The 15,761-nt window shown below is 43.0% G+C and overlaps 1 protein-coding gene across 1 annotated transcript; it reads left to right on the top strand.

Moving 5' to 3' along the window:
- The first annotated feature begins 7,849 nt into the window (after window positions 1-7,849).
- LOC110171846 (transcriptional repressor scratch 1-like) lies at window positions 7,850-11,055 on the top strand. Its single transcript, XM_020937642.1, has 2 exons — window positions 7,850-7,964; window positions 10,328-11,055. Exons 1-2 carry the CDS (start codon window positions 7,850-7,852, stop codon window positions 11,053-11,055), a joined length of 843 nt encoding a protein of 280 aa, XP_020793301.1.
- Window positions 11,056-15,761: the final 4,706 nt, after the last annotated feature.

Raw genomic sequence — 15,761 nt, 5'->3', positions numbered from 1 at the left:
GGAAGTACACCACGAGGCTCTTCTGACTCCTTTTGGCCCTGGCTCCATTTGACTTACATTTGGATCTTGTCGCCCCTCTATTTGTAACTGAGTGAGTATTGTCATTTTGGTCTTAAAATGTTCGTATTAACTCGCTCTACATGATCCTGAATTTATTTTATTTTTTTCGCTATTTTGTCTGGCAAAAAAGTCCTATTCATAACATATCCAGATTCACTCTTGTAACCGCATCATTTGAGCAGTGCTGAACCCTATGGGTGACGTCACACTTGCTTAGTCCACTTCAGTCTATGGTATATACATTCACCCACACACACTTATACATACACATATTGTACATACATACTCATATATATTGCATCTACATTACATAGACACAGACATACATACATTTATATACACAAAAGTTATAGCTACATACCTTTTCAAATATGTCTGAATATCCATCTAAAGATTTCTTAATCTGAAGTTTTATTAGACTTTAATCTGAGCTTTAATTTCTGACCAGAAAGAACTGGTTTATCTGTAACTACAACAGGTTTACTTATTTGTTCTGTTAAACAAGCCCCTCTCAAATAACAATTTCTTTCACTTAGTCATGTTAATGTGTGCATTGCGTCATCATGGCCACTCCTGAACACTCCAGCATAGAAAAACATGCAGTACACCCCTAGCATGATGTCAGTGCGGCATATCAATTAATCTACATTTTTACTGTTTTTCAAATTGTGTATATATTGTGTTTTTTAATCACTGTGCTCAAATAATGTTGTAGATCAATAAAGTTAGTCAAAGTCCAAGCACTGATGAGATAGAAGTGCATTGTGAAAGTCTGGTACAGTAGTGAACATCCTATAGCCTTTTCCTCTGCTCTGTTTTGGGACACTGTATCCTGTGCTAATGTACTCTGCATTGGGTTTCACAGTACAGCGGGAGTCATCAAAAACGCCACAGAAACAGGCCACATTTCTGCCCTAGCCCAGCACTTCTGCATGTGTCTGTGCACGTGTGTGTGGGAGCGTGCACGTGTTGGGAGCGTGCACGTGTGGGGGAAGCGTGCACGTATGGAGGGAGCGTGCACGTGTGGAGGGCTGATGAGAAGAGAAGCTCAGCAATATTTAGCGTTACTGCGACAGAGCGGCTTTAGGTCAAAACCCAATGAGACTCACCTTCACAGAGAACAGAATACACTCCGGGGTGACGCACTTCAGTTTGTGTACGTCAGAAACTTGTCCAATGGAGAAGAGGGACTATTACCATCATTACTGTTACTTTGAAATAATGTTGCGGTAGTGGAAGTACTGAAGATGTACTTTTTTCCTTCTCTCAGGGGTTGTCGCAGCAAATTGTCTTCCTCTTAGAATCAGTAATTCACATCCATTTCTCTATATGCCCTTCTCAATTAAGGTTGAGGTAAGGTTAAGATATGCTTTCCCCATAGAGAAATTAACTCCAACTCCAACCACTACTTTTTAAAGTAAGCAATAAGTACTACAGCATCATATCTGCTCTTATATGTGTGCATGCAACTCATTGTACAAAAAATAACAATAAAAAAGTAATATAAGTTATGATACACATAATTACTCCTCTAAGAGTCAGGGAAGCACAGATCTTTCCCTTTCAGTTCCGATACTGATTCCGATAATATGGCTATGACTTACTAGCTGGCTGGCTCAATTTCATTTCTCTCCAGCAACTTGATCAGGAATCAAAATACACTGGATGATTTGCAAGAACCCTAGAAGCCATGACGTCAAACTCAAGCGCCTGTCTGTGTCCCTTTTGTGGTACAACCACAGTAAACAAAGCAGTCGAGATGGATGTAGACGATACAAACTTCACATTTTTATTGCAACTTTAATTCGCAAGTTCACCTCGCAGAAACGACAACGATCTTTGACAGACATGTTCACTCTCTTCTTTGTTCGCTGTTGTGCCAGCAGTTACTTGGACACCACTGAGTGTTCTGGCACATTATATATGTCACGACCAAACAGCAGCGATTGGTTAAATAAAAAAGTGCCCGTCTGTCGTCAAACAAACAAATCCTAATGCTGCAAGGTCAGACAGATTCCATGAAGTGAAACTGGCTGATGAATTAGGCTTATAAGTAATTGTCAATACCCAATATTACCCAATACCAGTGCTTTTATTTCCTTTTAAAAATATATAACATAAGACAAAACTGATCCAAATGTGTTATGTAGCTGTCATTTATCTCTCAAGTAACTACACAACAGCTTTGTATAAATACAAATTCAAACATTATAAGACTTTCTGGGCCGGCAACGATGAGTAAATCATCTTATTACATACATTTATGGATATCGACTGAATCAATATTTACAAGCCAATATACGATCCAGCATATTTTTTGTATCCAATACCAGTTTGACCTCATATTTGTCCCTCTTTATACCTGCTGTGCTTGGGTTGGGTTGGGGGAAAAAGAAACTCTCAGCCAGCATGTTACCACAAATGAGAAAAGTAATTCAAGATAAAGTACATGTCTGTTAAATTATGCAAGTCTTCACCAACTAACGGCTATTTGACCAGACCTAGTTAAACATGAAATTAATTATTCACAGTACTTTGCAGCATAATCAGTTATGTTAAATGTTTTTCTGCACCTAATCCCAAAATGATTCACTGTGGATTGAGTAAATATTCTTTCCTAGGCACAGCCACTTTCCTCAGTCTCAAATTTTTACATGATCAAATTCTATAACATGAATAAAAGTAGTTTGTTTTTCATCAGGATTTCTAATGGTCATTTAAGGTCTGTTTTATTTCAAGATATGGACAAGTTATTGGTTGTGGTGTCATGTAGCAGCTGTGCTCCTGTTCGGTGCTTCGATGTACACAAAAACACATACAAACACACACACGCACAAAACAGCTGGTCAGTGGAGCAGGTCAGTGTCCGAAACATGCCCCCGTCCCACTACGCTGCGTCCCGTGACGAAACCGGCATCAATCACTGCTTTTATGTCACTATGTTCTCGTCACATGACTCTGCTTACCTCAAATATTTAATAGTGTTGATTCAAGTATAGAAGTGGACCACATCACGCTGTAATGAAGGCTGGTGCCGCAATGCATGAGGTCAAGGAGAAATACTGTTTATGGGTGATTTCTATAGGTCTAGACTGTCTCGGTCGAGGGATTTATACATTCGAATGGCTGGTATAACGTCAACTACAAAGTGACTATAAATTTACTTTGACACTTGACAATAACTACACTTAATTATCCTTAATAAAGCATGAAAATGATGTAATTCTTAATGCACCAGTAGTTTATTATGATGGTTCAGGCCTAGTAACATAATTAAAGTTCCTATAACAAAAGACAAATTCAATTCTGTCAACTGAACAAAAGCAATCCGACTATAACTGAAGAAGCAGCTTGAAAATGTCTTCGATCAGTAACTTTCATTCAGTTGACAAAACAGAATTTTTCTTTTGCTCTGGATCCTACTTGGACAACTGATGGATTACACAGACATCATCCTATATTATGTGAAATTGTTTCTTTGTGAACTCTAAGCCATGTTAAAATGTTGTTACCTCCTCAAAAACAAACTTGGGGTTGTGTTTTGTTTGATGCACACATGTTTGAGTAATCCTGAATTATTAGTCTGTCTACATCTCAAAAGATCAAAATGCTTCTAGTGATTCAAGTGAAGATGCATGTAGTTTAAAAACACAATGGAGCATTTCCTGTATTCCTACTTGACATCACAAGTGAGTGTTTTCAATTTGAGAGAAAAACTCAGATATGCTCCAATATGTTGGATTTGCGTGTGAAACAAAACACAACAGGTATGTTTTTGATGAGGAAACTACGGAAGCCGAGAGGGGTCACAACAAACGTGAACGCTGCAACAAATACAAATGGGACAACACAACAAAAAGCCGCAACAAACCAAAAAAGCCACAACGGAAATGGCCGCTGGACTCTATTTTAATGCAAACACTGCAACAAATACAAACGCAACAACACAAACACAAATACAGCAACACATTAAAAAGCCACAAACATCAAAAAGCCACAAAGGAAGTGACCACAGGACTCTATTTTCCGACGGACCGATCAAGCGGCAAGTGAAGAAGAAGAACTACAACTTGAAAAGTAAAGGAACGGAGAGGTTGGAAACGTAAGTAAAAATAATTGATTGTTTTAGCATTATTCGTTTCACTTTGTAGTTGTTCTTCTTCACTTGCCGCTTGATCGGTCAGTCGGAAAATAGAGTCCCGCGGTCACTTCTGTTGTGGCTTTTTGATGTGTTGCGGCATTTGCGTTTGTGTTGTGGCGTTTGTATTTGTTGCGGCATTTGCATTAAAGTAGAGTCCCGCGGACATTTCAATTGTGGCTTTTTTTTGGTTTGTTGTGGCTTTTTTTGGTTTGTTGCGGCTTTTTGTTGTGTTGTCACATTTGTATTTGTTGCGGCTTTTGTGTTTGATGTGACCCCTCTCGGCTTCCGTAGGAAACACCATAACATAGATCAGAAAATAACGTAATATGAGTCGTTTAGTATAAAATTGTTACCCTTATGCCAATACATAATTTTTACAAATCACTTCATTCATTCATTTTAGTTTAACTGCAAATATGTCCCCAGATTCATCCCCCCAAAGTGTAGCCCGAAGCGTTATCATTGCGAGATAGAGCCAGTCTCTATCCAAACCTATTTCAAGTCCTAATTCCTGCCTAAATCTCTCCTTTTCCTCCCAAAATAAAGTGTGTAAATGTGCTATGCTGACACTTTGGGCTGTATTCTCACATCCGCGTGGTGCCATCCAGACATAATGGATGACTCACTCTTCGCTCTGATCGCCAGGCTGTTCAAGATGATTTTACAGAGGATATTATTGTTTAGCCAGATGTCTGTAATCTGTTTGTTTAGCGAGGATCAAAGCTGCACTTGGTTAAGCATGTCAGAGAGTGATGCGTAGATAAGCACTGCAAAGTTGGGTTCAAATGACATCAAAACGTCCTAGAATCCACAGAGTTTCAAATTGAGCACGGGGACAGGTCAGGATTTTTTTCTCTTTAACTGTCAAATTGCAGTGAGTTTGTGAGCTTTAAACCATGTTAGAATATTGTTAAATAATCCAAAACATATCTGGAGTTGTGTTTTGTTTCCCTGCATTATGTGTTTGTCTACATTTCCATAGCTCAAAATGCTTTTCTCCACCTTGCGATGTCATGAAGCAGTGGTTTTCAAGTCAGCAGCGACCTTTTACCTTTAATTCAGTAAAGATTGACAATTCCGAAATGATTCTAATGAAGTGTATGCAGTTTGAAAACACAGTGGAGCACTTCATTAGCACATTACATCATAATCGAATCCTAAAACGTAAATGCAGTCTATTGTTTTTGCAGGTTGGTGCTGTGAAGTGCTGGAGCAGGACATGTTGGTAAGTCCATATGGATGTGCCCCCTAATGATGATGAAATGTTGCTATTGCCGTGGGTTATTTTAGCGCGCTGACAGAACATGGTGTTTAATTGGACGTCCAGGTGAAGGGACTCATCTGGTCTCCCTCTGATTAAGGACAACAGATGGACCAGTCGGAGCGCACACGCCCCCGATCCATCAAACACGCCCTGCTACAATATAGTAGGAATCACATGACTCCTGATCAATACAGGGGAATCATTCAGTGAAACCTTACCTTGAACTTTTGTATTCCTATGGCTGTGTATGGCTCCACTGGAATGTAAATATCCATACACTGACTCAAATGGACCAATTGTGAAACTCATATACTTTCATCATGGCAGTATGTATGGAAGCCCTCATCTTTACTGCGTTTATTTAAAGACAGGGGTCATGGTACAAAAAGATCACTCTCACTCGCTCATACAGGCGTGTCACGCTCCACTCCCCTTCATCTATCTGGCAACTAAACAGGTGACAATATTAATACAGTATGGGCTTTGTATATGAGCAAATGTTCATATTTGTTTATTTATTACTGTTTATTTACATTCATGTATATTCATGTTTTCAATATCACATTCAGAGTTTAAAACTACTGCTACAGGGATATTGGGTGGAGAATGCCAGGCACATAAGGCAACTTTAAATGACAATCCCTATGTAACATTTATGGTGGCAGGTCCAGCCATAACGGCTTGTTAAAACCTGCTCCCGTCAGATATCAGAAGCTAAACAAGACCAGGCCTGGTTAGTACTTGGATGGAAGACCACTGGGAAAATCAGGTGCCACAGTGTGGGGCGCCAGGCACAAAAACTGTTGTTGTGTCCTTAGGAAAGGCACTTCACCCACATTGCCTAGTATGAAAGTGGTGTGTGCATGAGTAATGGTGGTGGTCAGATGGGCCAATGGCACAGATTGGCAGCTGCACTTCGGTCAGTCTGCCCCAGGGCAGCTGTGGCCACAATAGTAGCTTACCACCACCGGGTATGGAGTGAATAAATAATGCTCTGTAAAGTGTCTTTGTGACAAATGTGTGTGAAAAAGTGCTATATAAATAGAAAAAACTTGCTTACTTACCTGCTTGATGTTATTGTTTTGCCTGAAATGTTCCATAAAACAAATCTGACATGCATCTATCCAATTAGAGGTATTTACTGCTAAAAATAAACCTTAATCATGCATAGTGAGTAGGTTCACCTCTCCACAGATCCAACCTGTAACTGGACTTGATGGCATCACCTGCTTGCCTTTATTTAATGCCACTCTTTGAAACAAGCTGGTGGGGGACCTTCTACCAGAAAAGTGAGATGATGCGCCTTTAATATAAACCATTGTCTTACTCACAGACAGAGCTGTGTGGATCAAATAATCACTGCAGGAACAATTGTGGATTCACCTGATGCTGCGTCCAACGACTTTCACACCATGAAAAACAATAATCATAAAATGCGTTGAAATGTTTTGTGTAAAGTTGTGCCAGCAGCAGGTTCCTCTAAACTCTCCCCTTTTGATTATATAATACAGTATAACGTCAGTGAACCCGCTGACCCTAAAGTGAGTGCTTTTTACGCCCTCGTTTCCCCGCCACTCACACAGAGCATCCTTCTGGCGCGCTCACGTGCGCCTCCAGGTTGAAGGTTACGATAATTACGAGTCTCTCTCAGTGCGCCGGTGATCGCTACGGTAAACTACGTGGAGACGTTAATGCTTTGCAGGTGATTTAAGACAAAAGCTCCCGTATCCTGCAATAATCAAGCGAGCACTCAGTGAGACGGTTGCATCAAATCAATGAAAACCTAACAATAATTTCCATTCTTATCTCCGCGAAACACACACGCACGCGCACCAAAATGAGGAGAAGAAGGGGACTCAAAGACAGAGAAAGAAAGAGAAAGAGGGGGGTGATAACAGCTTCAATAAATCATCGGGGCCAGTCGCCGCTCCCCAGAGACGTGGGATGGATTAAATTAAGCACTCCCTCTACCCGCGTGCCTCTCTCCTCCCGTGCGCGCGTGTGTGTCCTATAAAAGCCAACAGCTGATCGCCAGACGCACACGGGAGGAGCTGGCGCACAGAGAAGAGCGAGGGAACCAGAGGAAGGCAGAGGGGATGCTGTGGAGCCGTGCAGCGGGGACCAGGGACTGTGCTTGCGGATAGAGACCCCAAGGAAGAGCCGGGATCCTCTTCGCATTTGTTCGTCCTCGTGTTTTTATTCCCGGACGAGTTTGGAGGAGCTGTCCGGTGCTGAAGTTGCGTTCCCCGCTGTTGTGGAGCTGGAGGACTATATAGGCTGGCAGGACGTGGAAGGTATAAAACACGTTAAGTCCGTGGAGAGGGTCACGCTGGCCTTTTTGTGGGACCGTGTTGCGTGTCGTGTGAGTCCGTGAGAAAGCCATCATGCCGAGGTCTTTCTTGGTGAAGAAGGTAAAACTGGATGATTTCTCCAACGGGGCGGACTTGGAGAACGCATACCGACACCGGACGGACCTCAGCCTCAGACTCCACGAGAAAGGTACGTCTATTACGCACATATTCCCCAAACTGCATCGCTCCATCTAAACCCATCAGCTTGTTATGTTGCACTATCTACCTGTTGTGCCATAACAGGTGCTGTTTGAGCTTGTCTTTAGGTAATTAGCTGGCAACTTCAGTGGATGCGGTGGCACAACGCAGATACTACGTAGACGTATCCCATATAATTGATAATCGAAGAAAACATTTGATCATTAGCGGCAACGTCCAATCAGCCACGGGGCGGGGATGAGAAGTGCAGTGCAACAGCTGCTGAATCAGCCTAATTTTATCTGAGTTTGTGAGTGATGCCCTGAGCACCACAGCAGCGCTTTAACGAAGTGCCAGTCTCAATAAGAGCAGCCCGCGCCTTATTTACTGAGGGAATTCAAGCAACAGTGGAGGAGTCGACTGTCGCTGAAGCGGAAAGGTCACTTGAGAAATCAGCTAAATCCAGCGCTCCCCGTGTTTCATCGATTTTGGCTCATAGTCAGTGTGGACTTGTACCCCCTACGCGCTTTAAGTAAGGTTAATAGAGATAAAGATGGACTGAGGCTGTTATTGTCTGCGCAACTTTATGGGCTCGGCCAATTAGTGAGACGCTGTTGTAGTTTGGATTATGGGCGCATTAGTTCATAATGGGCTGTGTGATGCTCCCCTCATTTGCTGGTGTCTATTGTTTTTGTGACATTTCACAAAGCTCTAGACCCCCTCATTTTACCACGTGGGCTGCTGTGAACGTGCGTCTGTCTCTGTGACGCACTCCAATCGCGTCGCTCATATAAACGCTGTTCAACTTTAGCTTTGAGCGTTTGGCTGTTGACTGTGCGTCAACACATTTTCAACTTGTGGCCCAACTGTTGAATTGACCTCGTTGAAGACCCAGCGACGTTTTAGCCTTATTATCATTTTATAAGTTGATTTTTGGCATTCCAGAAGCGCGTGCGCCATGGCACGTGCGTTATGGCATGTTGGCTCACAAAGCTAAGTGGCTGTCAGCAGTGTATTTTTAACACCAAGTTAACAAGCCCCCAGCGTTCTGACACGCGATCTGCCGCCTCAGCAGAGCAGCGCAATCCGGTCTGCCCCGGCCACCTTTGTCTCTCCCCCACATCAGCATCACACAGCTGTAGAGCGGCCCATGTAAAGAAGCTTTCTGCCTGAACGGAGCGTTGGGAATTATTCATGTCCCAGCTTTGTGGCGTGCACTGTGTTTGTGAGGCAGCCGTGTACAGCAGGACTTAGAGAGGAACTTGTTGTTTTTGTGACAACACGCGGAGGCAATATCATACAGCTTGTTGCATGACATCCAAAAAGACAGCCCAGACTCGGTGGAAAAAAAACACAACACAAATTGTACTTCTGGGTATTGCTCGGCCTCCTTTGGTTCATGTAAACGGAGAAGAGAAAGCTTACCCCCCACTTGCACTAAACCCACCAATCCCCAGAAGCCCGGGCATTAGCCCTGCACAGACCCGGGGGCTGCGTCTGGGAAGCAGGAAAGTCCCGGATGTGTATCAGTGTGTGTTTTGCCAGGAGGCCCAGTGCAGCATTGAGCGCGCGCAGCTGCTGTCACGGAGCCATTGACCCGCAGTGCTGGAGCTGTCCGTGGTGCTGATGCTCATTTACACTTGCTACCTCAGCTTTCTCCAGACCAGGGTCAGCCGCTGAGCTGCTCTCCTTCTCTCTGCACTTTTACAGCCTGCACGCGCCGGTTTGTGTGCTGTTACGGCACAGGCGCCGTACAGTGACTCCACTGCTGCTGCCCACAGGTGTGCAGGCAAACACAGACGTTCCCGGAGAAATATTCAGCCTCCACATGTTTCTGTTCATAAAGGTAGTTACAGTTGGCACTTCAACAGTCATAGAGAGCAGTTGACCGCATAGTGCAATTAGAGTGTGCTCTTCAAAAAGGGATCACAGTAAACATCAGTCATACACATCATATATAAAAGCCTTGATAAATACATCTATAGTTTTAATTGCTCTTAAGCATCTTTTAAATGCTAAACTAGATGTTTAAATTTTATTTTTACCATGATAAAGCAACAGTAGATGTAAACTTGGAGTAGTCTAGTTGAAATACATTGAGAATAGCTCCTGTGAGCTGTGAGTCAATGCACTGGCTCTTGATGAAGAGGCGCAGGTGCCCTCTCTGCTTTACCTTTAGTTAGTGTTAGCTGTGTCCAACAGCATAGGTCTAATGAGGCTCTTGTTTGTTCCTGTGCAGCTCAAATCACAGAGTGAGTGATAAACCACCTGGAGGTCTGCAGTATGTTAGGGCACTGCTGTAGTTTCTGACATGTCCAAGTTCTTCTCAAAGTGGAATAATGTGTCTGATGTGATGGTGGTCTGTCTTCGCAGCTGGCTACATCAGTGACTACATCAGCCCATCGGTGTACGACAGGGAGAGCGATGGTGGGATCAAGGTGCCCTCTCCAGACCCTCTGTATGATGGACTGCACAGTGACTATGGGGCTCCTGACTCCGAGTCTCCGGACAGCCCAGCCTCAGAGATCACAGAAGCTTACATAAACGGAGTAGCAGCAGTGAGCGATGGCTACACAGTGGATGCCTTCTTTATCACTGATGGCCGCTCTCGGAGAAAAGCCCTGGGCAGCCCCCGCAACATCCAGAGGCACACCTGCAACGAGTGCGGTAAAACCTACGCCACGTCTTCCAACCTGAGCCGCCACAAACAGACGCACCGCTCACTGGACAGCAAGCTGGCAAAGAAATGCCCCACGTGTGGGAAAGTGTACGTATCCATGCCCGCCATGGCCATGCACCTGCTGACCCATGACCTCAAGCACAAGTGTGACATCTGTGGGAAGGCGTTCAGCCGGCCCTGGCTCTTACAGGGACACATGCGCTCACACACAGGGGAGAAGCCCTTTGGCTGTGCTCATTGTGGGAAGGCTTTCGCCGACCGCTCCAACCTGCGTGCACACATGCAGACGCACTCCGCCTTCAAACACTTCAAGTGCAAACGCTGCAACAAGACCTTTGCCCTCAAGAGTTACCTGAACAAGCACTACGAGTCGGCCTGCTTCAAAGGACCCTTCTCTCCACTGGGCCCCCTCGATGCATGACCCTTCACATGGACCAGACTGTACCGTGCTCTCACAATGAACAACATCATCTATTTTTGCTCTGAAATGACCTCGCCTCCCTCAGCCGCGTACACTAGCGCCCTCTGTCCTGGAGCCTTTTAATGACCATGAACATGATGAAGATAGCACAATTTTTCTCCTTGAGATTTGCCCACTTAAGGATGTATCTGATTTTCCGCATGCACTTCCTGAACACTCCTCACTCTGCTCTGATGTGGGAGGCAGAGACAGCTTCCTGACTGCGTCTGTTTGAGGATGAAAGACTCGCGTCAGCCTAAACCAATGGGTTTGTTTGCACACAGTGCAACTCTTTTCTAGGGGGGAATATAGTAATAATAATAGTAGTAATAATAATAATAATGTTCTGCTGCACCAAGTGACCATATTTTTGCCAATACTGAGGTAAATAACCTTTTTTTTATTCATTTGTTGTTTTGCACTTTGCCTAAAATTATTCCAATTCTATTCTAACTACTGTTATTTATCTATTTATTTATACTTGATTTGTCAACCGTGTGTTTGGAGATGGGTTGCACTTTAATTTCTGTATCTGTAGGTTGTATTTTTGTTGACTTTTTTTTTTTTATCAGGCCAAAGCATATGTCACTTTTTGTCTTATTTTTCTATTTTGCTTTCATTGATATTATTGCATGCAAAAAATGATGAAATCTATGCCAACATCATAAAAAGCTTATGATTTGCCAAAATCCTATAGATAGAACCCGAGGGCAATATTTTTCTCTTGGAGCCTCCGTAGGACTCTTTAAAAGCAATAATCACCTAATGCATGGTATTTTACGATGAACTTATGAAGTATTACCTACTACTGTATCTCAGTTTAAATCAGGTATGTTTTACTTCACCTATAGTCAGAAAGAGAAGAATACTAATATTACCGATATCAGGGAACATGCCAGTGTAGTGTAGAGAAACTAAAGAAAACCCTGTCTATTCTCTCTTTATGCACTGCCTGCCTCTTAGGGTAGTTTAGAGCCGCAGTAGACGTAGGGTAGAGAGGCACGCTCTGGCTCCGCACATGGGCCCTGGTCTCTTGGACGTCAGGCTCAGGAGCTTTGGCCATTCAGTTCCGTGGGTCTATGTGGTTCTAATGCACTGCTCTGTGTTCAGACTGTGCTGGGAGAATAAGACATATACGCAACACACACAAAAACTCCAGTAAAGAGCCAGAAGAACTAACCTGCAATAAGACTCACAGCTGTGTCACAGTTGGACCCAGGTCAGCTCCAGATGCACTGCGGTATTGGGTCGGGTTCAATGTGACGTCATACCATTTCAGGTGGGGGGCAGGTCAGACTCTGTTGAACAATTTTCATTTTAACTGTTAAAAAGCAGAGGTTTTCACCTGGTTTATGGTTAAGGTGCCTGTAATTACTGGGTCTAAATGAAAGAGAAACTGGCATAAAGAAAAACTATGAGCTAAGCTGGAATATTTTTCCAATGTTCATGGGTTATAATATCCCATGAACAATAATATCTTTCAAATAAGGTGGTGAGAAAAGAGAATGTCATTATAACCATGGATAATAACAATTCAAAACTTAATTATGTTGAAACAAACTGTATTTTATCAAAAAGTGGTGACATACTTCAAAAAAAAGACATAGTTACCAGTTCAAAAAAACCTTAAGAATATCACAAATTTCTGTATCCAATCTTTAACTTTTGTAGATTTTCAGATTCTTTCAAATTACCCATTACCAAGTAACAGCCCCCTGCCCTCCATCTCAAATGACGACATCAAAATCTAAACTATCATGAACCTAATAAACTCCTCTATCGAAATGTGCATGCACCCAGAGCCATGACAGACCCGGAGTCTCCCAGTGTAGTGTGTACAAGTAGCCCACAGACAGGCGCACTCCACCGTGACCCCACACACTTGACCTTTGACCTTGGCCAGTGCCGGTGCTCTGTGCAGCTCACAGACTTTAGACAGATTTATGGAGCTTCCCACGAGGCAGAGTGAGGACACACAGAGTGCATGTGAGTGCATGTGTATGTTGACACGCCATATGTCTCCACACACAGGGAGGGAGGGAGAAAGAGAATGAGAGTGAGAAAGAGAGAAAGAGGAAGAGAGAAAGAGAGAGCAGGAGGGAGAGGGAGAATAAGAGAGAATTAGAGTGAAAGAAAGCGCGAAAGAGAGTGGGAGAGATAACAAGAGTGAGAGAGAGAGAGGAGCAGGTCAGGAGGAAGGACAAAGCACTTTGGAGCTGCAGAGATGAACGCCCTGTCCTTCAGTACAGTCGCACCTATTGCATAATTTCATTAACATACATTAAAGGCAGTGAGTTGTGACACAGGTCCTGCAGAGTGCTCACAGTCAAATAACTCAGAGTAGAGACTGTTCAATCCATTGACAAAGGCCTCTTTAAAATCCTCTCCTTTTGAAAGCCACAGTTCTGTTGTGAGCGGGGAAATCACAAATGAGACGTCTTATCTTTGTGTGAACGTGAATGAAGATGCAATTACTCTAATTGTGTGAGGGTGTTAGTCACAGCACTCTGACATGCATTTTCATCGTTGTATCAGTCATGCTCCCAAACACAGCTATGTACAAGGTTAATCAGAGGCCTTTGTCATGTCCACAGTGTTACAGCTGAACACGACTCTGCTGGAAGTGAGCTGTGCAGTGCTGTGGTCCCGTGTGGTGCCGGTGATAGGGACAGCGGTAATGAAAACATGCCTGTGACTTATGGGAGCATCCAAACATCCCGCAGCTGTTGTTGTGCCTCCCAGCAAAGTGCTGTGTGTCAGTCTCTCTGCCTCTGGCTCCAATCCACCTCTGTTTCTTAAGCACTTCCATTCTAGTCATGTCCACCTTACAGAAAGTAGCACAATGAAACTAACTAGAATTCAGGTAGAGAAGAATTTAAACCTTGTACTAGCTTAACCTCTTCTTTTTGTATTTCCGAGTTAAAGAATGATGCTAACCTAATTGAACTTCCTGCAGGAGGGTTTTGGAGATGTTTTTATGCTGTACAGTGATATCTGATAGACTCCTGAGGTTTGCCTCTCTGTTGCACAGGGAGCATTTTTGAGCCAGTATTCAGACAATGTAAGCACAATGAACACAAAGCATTTTGTGGCACTTCATAATAAAGAATAATCTTAACCAAGTGCACTGGGAGCAGTTGTGTGTCTGCTTTGTTTGGGATACAATTAAAGTATGTGTGATGAATGAAGGGTCCTGCACAGTAGTAGTTTATGTGCTAATGGTCTAAGCAGTGTTTGCAGCTCAAATAAACCTGTTCATCTTTGGATGGCAGTAAAGTGCTTATATTAGCATATGCACACAGTGTGGATGTGTGTGGATGTGTAAAAGAGGCACTGGGCAAACATGGCTGCACTCTGCTCATTAACACTCTTTAGGCTGGGAGCGAGTGCACTGTAATAGGCTGCTGCAAGGCTCACAGTTACACACCACTTAGCTCATTCCATATTTGGCTTTTCAACAGTAGCTGGAGATATATCACTTAACAGTCTCTGCAAGCTCACTCTGCATAATTAACCTAAACTTTGTCTATTCAAAAACACAGCCACAGTATGTAACTTTATAGCCAGAAAAATAGAATCAAATAAAATCATGTTTTTTTCTTTCAGTTTGGTTGTATTTCATGGATTGAAAAACATTAAAATGAGTCCTTACTGTGAGGCTTGCATCTCCACAAACCTGACTCTTATATGGCCTGGAGAAAGGTCATCTTCCCACTTATTTCCATGGAAATGTTGTTCCTTTGGCTATAATATTCCACAATAAATCTCCATTTATTATCTCCATGGAGAATTTCAGAGTTTGGTTTTAAGATTCAATTTCCATGGGATTATGTAAGTGCCATTTCCAGAAAATTACATACTGTGGGTTTACAACCCAGAAATACTCCTGACAGTCTGATTATTATAAATACTGTGTACACCTGTTACTGCTTTGTACACTAAACAACAGGTGGCTTATTGTGTTATGTGGTGTAACAGTCCTGCCAAGGTGCAGTTTGAGCCATAAAACATCCACAGAATCTGAGCTATAAACTACGAAGCCACTCCAAAAACGCAGCACTGTCACTTTATGAACAACTATATATTTCTGACCTCAAGCAGAAAATTGCTTTCACGGGTTCTGGTCAAAACACCACCTACATCACTTTCTTTTTCAAGATGTTGTCAACTTTTATTCTTCCATTTTTCTAATATTTGTTTTGGTTCCCCTCTGTCCTCTGTGCACTCATGTTGTCCTCACCTGTTCACCACCTCCTCTATCTCTCACTCTCACTCTCTCTCTCCTCCCCTCCTATTTCTCTTTCTTATCCTCCCCCTCTCTCCCTCCCAGTCTCTGTGAGTGGATCCAGGCCACCAGGCCTTTGAGGACCTGAAAGTCATTTAACTCCTGCTCGATAATAAGTCTTAGGATATAGCTGCTCTCAGATAATAAGCTTTATCACTTGATTGCACTGCTTGCTCCCCACTGTCTTTAGATTCATGTCCGGGGACTACTCAAGTGAATCGCACTATTTCCTTCTGGCAAATCAAATGAATGCTGTTTCTGTGTGGGCGTGTACAACAAACAGAGTCATGATAACACAGAATATTGTCAAAAATTAGGTTTTAATTCCCCATTTTATTGTGGAGCACACAAGTGTCTGCTACTTCTTAGTGAGACACAGCAT

This window comes from Boleophthalmus pectinirostris, unplaced genomic scaffold (genome assembly GCF_026225935.1).
Source record: "Boleophthalmus pectinirostris isolate CB_2022bp ecotype Guang Dong unplaced genomic scaffold, ASM2622593v1 HiC_scaffold_6, whole genome shotgun sequence".
NCBI classification, from domain to species: domain Eukaryota; kingdom Metazoa; phylum Chordata; class Actinopteri; order Gobiiformes; family Gobiidae; genus Boleophthalmus; species Boleophthalmus pectinirostris.
The sequence above is the reverse complement of the archived record's forward strand: the minus strand, read 5'-3'. Positions and strand labels throughout refer to the sequence as shown.